The sequence below is a fragment of the Ochotona princeps genome, chromosome 29 (assembly GCF_030435755.1).
Source record: "Ochotona princeps isolate mOchPri1 chromosome 29, mOchPri1.hap1, whole genome shotgun sequence".
Classification (NCBI taxonomy): domain Eukaryota; kingdom Metazoa; phylum Chordata; class Mammalia; order Lagomorpha; family Ochotonidae; genus Ochotona; species Ochotona princeps.
In genome coordinates, this window is record NC_080860.1 from 16,304,110 (window position 1) to 16,313,267 (window position 9,158).

At 43.1% G+C, this 9,158-nt stretch overlaps 1 protein-coding gene across 2 annotated transcripts in view; it reads left to right on the forward strand.

Annotated features, from left to right (window-relative positions):
• HORMAD2 (HORMA domain containing 2) overlaps positions 1-8,098 on the forward strand; it is a 60,968-nt gene extending 52,870 nt beyond the window's left edge. For both annotated transcript variants that reach the window (XM_058656696.1, XM_058656695.1), the window contains exon 11: positions 7,969-8,098. In XM_058656696.1, coding sequence (XP_058512679.1) covers positions 7,969-8,073 — 105 coding nt within the window. In that variant the 3' untranslated portion in view covers positions 8,074-8,098. The remainder of the gene's footprint in view (positions 1-7,968) is intronic.
• The last annotated feature ends 1,060 nt before the right edge of the window (positions 8,099-9,158 follow it).

Below are 9,158 nucleotides of genomic sequence, written 5' to 3' on the forward strand. Positions count from 1 at the left end.
GCCCTCTTCTCTATATTCTCCAGGCTGACTGGTCACTACCTTCTGACTTTGATAAAACATGATGTAGTTGTCTTGATCTCTCTTGGCTGTCCCACACCATGTGACTTCAGAGTGACTTCTGCACTCATTGATGTCACGCCGCTGTAGCCTTCATTTGGCAAACTCAAATGAACGTACATCAGACTTGGTCTTCCTTGACTTCTCAGTGACACTTGACACTGTTAACTACTGCTTCTAATTTTCTTCACTCCTAAAACACACTTCCCTTGATTTTCTTGATGTAACAGGTAGCTAATCTTTTCCCTCTCTCCCTCACTCACTCCCTCTTCCTACCAGCCCTCCCTTTCCCAGTCTCCTTTGTAGGCACATCCTCCACCTAATCTCTAAATGTTGAAGTTCCTTAAGGCTGTGGCCTGGCCCCTTTCCCTTCTCACGCTCTAATCTCTTGGTAAGCAAATACTTCCACACCCATAGCATTAATTATCCTCCGTATGCTGATGACTGTCAAACTTAGATGTCTAACCCAGTCTGCTCTCCTGAACCTCATACTTCAGCATGTCCACATCTGGTTGATTTTTACCGACACTCTATATTCAGCATGCTCAAATCTCCCACTGTTTCCTACCTGAAAATACAGCCCCTCATTCTGTGTAGCTAGCCAAACTGGAAGCGAGGGAGTTAGTACTGGCATACACAGCGGGCTCCTGACTAGTTTCTAGATATTTCTGTTGATGTTAACTTCCCTCCTTCTCTACTCCCACTCAGGCTATCACCTGAACACTACTATAGCAGACTCATCATCTTGAATCTGCTTGCATCCGCGGTGTTTCTTTTTAAGATTTTTTTTTTTTTTTTGTCTGAAACACAGAGAGATGGAGAAATCTTCCATCTACTGGTTCACTCCCCAAATGGCCGCAATGGTCAGAGCTCTGGAGCTGAGCCAGTCCAAAGCCAGGAGCTTCTTCCTGGTCTCTCCACATGAATCATGAATGCAACAATCCAAGGAATTGGACCATCTTTCACTGCTTTCCCAGGCTCATTAGCAGGGAGCAGCCAGGACTTGAACTACTGCCCATGTGGATGCTGGCACTGCAGGTAACAGCTTTTCTCTCATGTCACAGTACTGCTCCCCCAATGTATACATACATTGCAGGCATGGTGTTCCTTGAAAATTCATTCATTGAAAGGTGTTTCTTGAGCCCTTGTTATGTGCAGTGCACTTGCTAGGTGTTGATAATACAAATATGACCAATTGGGCATGTTCCATATCTCAGAACCCTGTAGAATAAGTATTAAGTTTCGTTGAAGAAATACTTTTTCATCTGAGATTTGAGGAAAAATGGACCAGTCAAAAAGGAGATGCTTGTTTTTTCCTTGTTGTTCAGAATGGCAGAAGGAGCATCGTGTGCAAAGGCCCAGAATGAGGAAAAACAAAGCATGGGGCTAAGAGCATCAGGCCTTGAGAGCCTGATGCTCCAGAGAGAGACAAAGTGAAAGATGGGAGGTCAGACCCCTCTGCTTGGGCAGTACCCCAGGGTCTCAGATGACAATGTGAATACAGTGAAGTGTGAACACTCTTCTGGGGAGAGTGCTTGGCTTTCATCAGGGTCTTACAGCTGGTCTGTGCTATTTTCCTCTTCCCTGATAATAAAGAACCATTGCTGAAGTATGAAAGGCCAAGGTAGGGAATTTGACCTCTTTTCTAGACAATAGGTTATCGTGGAAATTATTAAACCATAAAGTAATAGGGCCGGATCATAAATGCATAGGGCAGGGCTTTTTATCTCTTCTGCAGACTGATATATCCGAAGTGTATTTCCCAAGTACCTAAAACAGTGCCACACACACAGCTGGCACCCAATAAATGATTGCTGAATAAGTGAATGTTTATTGTGAGACATTACATTATATTATATATGTAACGCCTGTCAAAAAGGGATATATATATATATATATCCTTTCCTTTACAAGGCTCAATCTTGGAAAATCAACCACGTCTTACACATTTTTATAGTATGAGAGATAGAGATAAGGTACTAGTGCCCTATACAGCACCTCGCTTAAAATCAGTTTCAACCATGCATTCATACATTCAACTAATAGAGGATCTGTTAGGTGCCAAGAACTGAAAATATTAAGAATATTAAAATCTGAGTATAGGGGCCAACATTGTAGAGCAGTGAGTTATGCTGTGACAACAGCATCCTGCACGAACAGCAGTTCAGATCCCAGCTCTACCACTCTGATCCAACTCCCTGCTTAACGTAGCTGGGCAGGCAGCTGACGATGGCCCAAGCTCGTGGGCCCCTGCCACTCATGTGGCAGACCCCGATGGGGTTCCAGACTTCTGACTTTAGCCTGACCCAGTCCCTGTCATTGCAGGGATCTGAGGAGGGAAGCAACAGATGAAAGACATCCCTGTCTCTGTAACTCGTGCTTGTAAATAAATAAATAAGAGGTCAGCATGATGGCTCAGTTGGCTAATCTGCCTGAAAGTGCCTGCATCCCATAAGGGCACTAGCTCGTGTCCTGTCTACTCCACCACTGATCCAGCTCCCTGTTTCTGGTCTGGGAGGGCAGCCTTGGGCCCTGCACCCACATGGGAGGAACGGAGGGAGCTCCTGGCTCCCTGCTTCGGATCAGCTCAGCTCTGGCCATTGTGACCCTTTGAGGAGTGAACCAATGGATGGAACATCCCTCTCCCTCTGTAACTTTTTCAGATAAAATAAATATTTTAAATAAAGTGAAAATACGTAAAAGGATAAATTCTGAGTGTTTGCACTAACCTTCAGAAATTTATAATCCCATCTTCAGGTGGGAAGATGGATAAGTTGGCCTGATGATACTGGTAGGGAATGTTACAAGACAGGTCAGAACAGAACATGGCTCCAGCAGAATGCCTGCAGGCATAAGAAGCTCTGGGGTTACCGCTGGGCCAGATGAGAAGTGGGGAGCAGAGCATGCAAGTGAGCATTAAAGATAAAATCCAGAGGAGAACAAGCAGGGCCTATTTAGAGAACCGCAAGTGATTAAGTAAATATGGGATAGGATGACACTACAAAGATGGACCAGGGCCACGAAGCATCTGGGCTTTATCCTGAAGACAATGGGAAGTCATTCATGGATGAATGATAAAGCAAAAGAATGGTTGTGGTCAGATTTGCACAGAAAACTACTCAGAGTAGAAAATGAATTGAAGAAGCAGTATTAGAAGGAGCAGGTGTAGACCTATGAACTGAGAGACATGACATTGGTGCACATTAAAATTGAGATTAAAAATAGGAAAAATGCATGCATCTGGGAGATATCAAGGGGATAAGGTCAAGAGGAACTAGTGTGATTAATTATAATGTTAGGGTGTAAGTAATGGAAAATCATGAATAACTTAGGATTTTGATGTGAACAACTTAGGTAACATAATAAAGTCTGGGAGCTGGCATAGAGATTCAGAGTTGAATTCCAGTACACAAACTGCATTTGATTGTTCTACACCATTGGAATGAAGCATTTTACAGACAGCTTGATATATTACCTGAATCTGCAGTTCAGAAGGAAGATCTAAGCTGAGCACGTAAATATGAGAGTCTTTGTTTATGAATGGCAATTGATTCCTGTGAGTGAAAAAAGACAAAGCCAGAACTTCAGGCTATCATTTAAGTAACAAGCCTTGTTCTAGGGAATGAAAAGAAAAAAATGATAGAGTCTGTTAGAAGAAAGAATCTGTCTCAGCACTGTCAAAATACAGCCACCAAATCAGTGGGTTATTTTTTCTGTGCTTAACACGACTGTTTGGGCTTCTCAAATGTAGACTGTCACTAAACCAAGACTGCCAAGTAGGGGACTGTTGAAACAGGATGCTAACTTCAGGGCTTTTTTTCAGACGCAGATATGTTTTTCTTTGTATTTCCTTCCCTCTGTAAATCTGAGTTTATAGTAAAAATTTAAAAATTAAAAAAAAAAAAGATTTATCAAAGGGCCTGGCATGGTGGCCTAGTGGCTGACGTCCTCACCTTGCACATGCCGGGATCCCATATGGGAGCTGGTTAGTATCCCGGCTGTTCCACTTCCCATCCAACTTCCTGCTTGTGGCCTGAGAAAGCAGTCAAGGACGGCTCAAAGCCTTGGGACCCTGCACCTGTATGGGAGACCCAGAGGAAGCTCTTGGCTTCTGGCTTCGGAATGGCTCAGCTCTGGCCATTGCAGCCACTTGGGCAGTGAACCAGTGGTTGAAAGATCCTTCCCTCTGTATCTCCTCTCTGTAAATACGACTTTCCAGTAAAAATAAAGTTGAAAAAAGAATCAGACACAGATGTAGATATTCTGTTCCTGAGGTTTTGTTGGTAAATGGATTATAATGTCATTGCCTCTGCATACAAAAAAAAATTTTAATGTATGTATGAATACATGTATTTTAGCTCTGTGTTGAAATAGGCATAGAATATGAAATGTCTTCAATATCATTTGATGAAAACCTGATACTGCTCAGAACATCTGGGTGATCTGTGTAGAAGGTGTGATGGCCTGGCTGCCTGGCTTTGTATTATCTATGGCAACTCTGCCATTTGGGTACACCTGAGAAGATGTTTCTCAAATCTTCTGTGTGGATAAATGTTCCAGTTTATGTAGTCCTTGTAGACTGTTTATCTGTATTAGGAAGTATCTCTTGACTGATGACATACTTGGTTTTTGAATCCATTACTTTTCTATAAATCATTGAAAGTTCCCAAGTTACCTTGAGATTGTATACATTATTGAAGATGTTTTGACTCATCCACTGCAATAAAATTGCAGTTCTGTAACTTGTCATAAAAGTCAGATTTACTTGAGCAATAAAAGGTATGAAGAACAAAACTATTAAACCATCAAGCCAGCTTGTAATTGAGAATTTACACACTCTTCTTTCAAGTGTTGGCTGACTTGAAAGACTTGAGAATCACTTAGCTTGAGTGGAAAGTATGCTCAAGCCATCCTTCTACACAAGTTGAATTTTTACCAAGTACGTTTTCCTGCAACCAAACTTTAACAAATGGACATCTGAGATACATAAGTCAGGTTGGAGCTTTGGCTTTCTATATTGCTATTTCTTTTCCTTTAGAACAGTCTATTTCAGACTTTTACATGTATAAGCAAACAAGTTATTTCAAGAGTAGCCCTGTTTACTTTTTCAGAGTTTTCTGTTTTATGTAGTCAGTGTCTTGGTTTAAGCCAAAGACAATTTGTGGTTTCTGAGATCAAGAATTAAACTGCGTTCTAAAACTGAAGGATAAATTAGTGCTTAAGTTAGTCATTTCAGACTCAGTCTTTGTTTCGTAGGTAACGTTGACATTCTATTCTATGGTAGTAACACATATGGTATATATAAGCTATAGTTATAGTATGGTAATTTCATAGTAGCATGCAGTTACTATGGAAGAAGGGGGTGCTGGGTAGCTGTCAAATGCACAAGATAATATGTTGATTGGAGGGCAGGCAGCATTGTCATTGCCATGGCAGGTAAAGATGCCTGCTGCAATGCTGACACCCCATATGGGCACCACCAGTTCAAGTCCTGGGTGCATCAAGCAGCAAAAGATGGTCTAAGTGCTTGGGTCCCCACACCCACGTCAGAGACGGGGAAGAAGTCCCTGACTTCTGACTTCTGTCTGTCCAGCCCTAACCATTGCAGCTATTTGAGGAGTGAATCAGGAGATGGAAGGTATCTCTCTCTCTCTGTAACTGTACTTTCAAATGAATAAATGCATCTTTCTTTAAAAAAAAAAAGTAAGATGGTGTTACTTGGCTCACAGGTAATCTTGTACTGAAGTGCCTGAATTCAAGTTTCACTCCCAAATTTGACTTCCTGCAGCATGGCTTAGGTAGTGGTTTCCTGCCACCCACATGGGAGACCTGAATTGAGTTCCTACTCCTGGATTCGACCTCACCAGCCCTGGCTGTTTTAGGCATTTGGGAAGTGAGCCAGCTGCTCCAAGCCCCTTTTCTGTCTCTCTCTCTCTCTATTCCTTCTCTACCTTTCCAATGCCTAAAAAAAAAAAAAAAAAAACCAACAACAACAACAAAAAAAAACAGAAAACAAAACAGGAAAAAGATAATATCAGAGACTCAATTAGGTATTCTGAAAAATCATGGGGGTTTTTTTTATTGCAAAATCAGATACACAGAAAGGAGGAAAGAGAGAAAGATCTTCCATCCGATGATTCACTCCCGAAGTGACTGCAACAGCCGGTACTGTACTGATCCAAAGCCAGGAGCCAGGAGCTCTTCCAGGTCTCCCACACGGGTGCAGGGTCCCAAGGCTTTGGGCCATCCTCGACTGCTTTCCCAGACCACAAGCAGGGAGCTGGATGGGAAGTGGGGCTGCCGGGATTAGAACCAGTGACCATATGGGATCCTGGCTTGTTGAGGGTGAGGACTTTTTAGCCGCTAGGCCACACCACCAGGCCTGAAAAATCATGTTTTAAAATATAAGTATGGATTTCAAAATATTTTACACCAGAGTAAACATAACTTTTTAATTTCACTTTCTATCACTTTTTGCAGTACTGTCATACCTTATTCTAGTTTCCTTCCAAACAAAGAATAGAGGACAGGGAAGACCTTTCCTTCCATCCAGTGGCTGGGAAATACATAAATGCCTTCTTTGTTTCTTGACAGTAGCCTAGTGGCTCAAGTCTTTGCCTTGCGCATGCTGGGATCTCTTATGGACACCGGTTCGTGTCCCAGCGGTCCCACTTCCCATCAGGCTCCCTGTGGCCTTAGAAAGCAGTAGAGGATGGACCAAAGCCTTGGAACCCTGTTCCCATGTGGTAGACCCAGAAGAAGCCCCTGGCTCCTGGCTTCAGATCAGCTCAGCTCTGGCCGCTGCGGCCACTTGGAGGAGTGAACCAGTAGGTGGAAGATCTTTCCTCTCTGTATATCTGACTTGCCAGTAAAAATAAATAAATCTTAAAAGACTTAGTTATTAATTTGAAAGACAGAGAAAGAAGGAAACACACAAAGAGAAAAAAAAAAAAAGCTTCCATCCACTGACTCACTCCTCAAATGATCACAACAGCCAGGGCTAAACTGTGCCAAAGCCAGGAGCCTGGAACTCTTTCCAGGTCTCCCACGTGGATAGCGGGGGTACATGCGCTTGGTCCGTCTTCCGTTGTTCTACCAGACATAGTCAGGGAGCTGGACAGAAGGGGAGCAACCGAGACTCAACAACTACTGCTCCTGTATCAGATACCAACATCACAGGTGGTGGCTTAACCAGCGGGGATAAAACAGCAGCCCTGGTTTTCCATAATAAGCATTTGCCATAAACTCTTTGAAGACTTCCTTGTATGCTTGAATTTCAAGGTAAGGGGTTGCATCCAAAGAAACATCTTTTAATTCCATTTTCCCACAGACTTTTAAAATTACCTTGTAATTACTTCTCAGGCTTTTGACTAAGCTCAAGTGTGAAGTATTTTTATATGTTTGATAACTCACTAATCAACTTCCCTTTAATCAATAGCATATTTTTTTCTTGCTTAGGAAGATATGGTCCTCCTAAATCCATTAATCTGTCATATGCTGGAAAAGGCAAGGTTGTGTGTCTTTGATAGCTGAAAATGGGACTGAAGTTACGCTCGTGCCTAAAGCAGTCGCTGCCCTACCTCTCTCCTGACCCTGAATTGCTCCCTGCTGGCCCCCACCTTAGTAACCCTTCCCTAAAGAGTTGGAGGAACTGAATCCACTAGAGAGCAAACGAACTGGCCCAGAAGCTGGCTGCCTCCAGGGAACCTCTGCTCCTGGGGCGTGGCATGGCATGGCAGCCTCCGACAGCGGCAGCAGGGCCTCTGTGCAGAGCCAAACCAGCCCACAGGGAAGCAGGTTGGGATCCGTTATGCAGCTTGAGGGATTAATGCTTGCTCTACCTGTCATATATGTCTCGAGTGGATGTCAGAACCTCTGCTGAATCGTGCCTCTCTCTGGTGATTCTCACAGATTCAAAGGATGCATTTTGCCTGCAGTCAGCGGAGCCGCAAGAGCTCCAGGAAGGGGAAGAAGGCCAGCGAACCAGCGAACACCTGCGTTCCTTACCGAAAATGAAAGTTAGATGCTTTTGTCACCTTTACTTTGAGAGAATTTTATTTTGTAAAAACATTCATGAAGTGTCTTAGGAAAATAAGTTCCTGTTACCAAAAACCTTTTTTTTTTTTAATTTGTTGAGCATTTTGTTTTTTTTTTTTAGAATTTATTAAGGGCTAAATTACTGAGTAGGACACAGATTCACTTTGCCACAAGGAAATAAGGTCATTGGGACTGCTTTGGGATAGCATTACTTCACAGTTGAGTTAGGGATGAGACAACCATCATATGTGTAAAAGAACCACAGAAGCTATTTGAAAAGAAATAAGCTGTGCTGGGCCCGGCGGCGTGGCTTAGCGGCTAAAAGTCCTCGCCTTGAAAGCCCCGGGATCCCATATGGGCGCCGGTTCTAATCCCGACAGCTCCACTTCCCATCCAGCTCCCTGCTTGTGGCCTGGGAAAGCAGTCGAGGACGGCCCAATGCATTGGGACCCTGCACCCCTGTGGGAGACCCGGAGGAGGTTCCAGGTTCCCGGCTTCAGATCGGCGCGCACCGGCCATTGCGGCTCACTTGGGGAGTGAGTCATCGGACGGAGGATCTTCCTCTCTGTCTCTCCTCCTCTGTGTATATCCAGCTTTCCAATAATAATAAAATCTTTAAAAAAAAAAAAAAAAAAAAAAGAAAGAAGCTGTGCTTTCAAAGGAAAGAAGGGTTTTCTTGCATAATTAAGCTCTTCAGGTATTTAAACTACTGTGAAATGTTTTAACTTGTGCTAACCTGTGTCCTGGAATCCCTCTCTAGCTCTACTAAAATCCCCATTCGAATTGTGTAGAATGTGATGCGCTGGTCTGATTTATGTGTTAGCTGCAGTCATAGGTTAATCAGCTAAGTGTGCAATCAAAATGTGTTGTTAGAGAGTTCCCCAGGCCCTGTTCTGTTGCCCCATCCAAGGCAGGGCACTTGGTTAGACTTAATGATTAGAATGCAATGAATAAGAAGTGATTACATAATGTGAGGTTTTATAGTTCAGATAAGACCAATAAGTCAAATGTTAGGTGTATTGCTTTATTGTTAAATAAAACCAAAATGCAAGGTATTTCTTTCT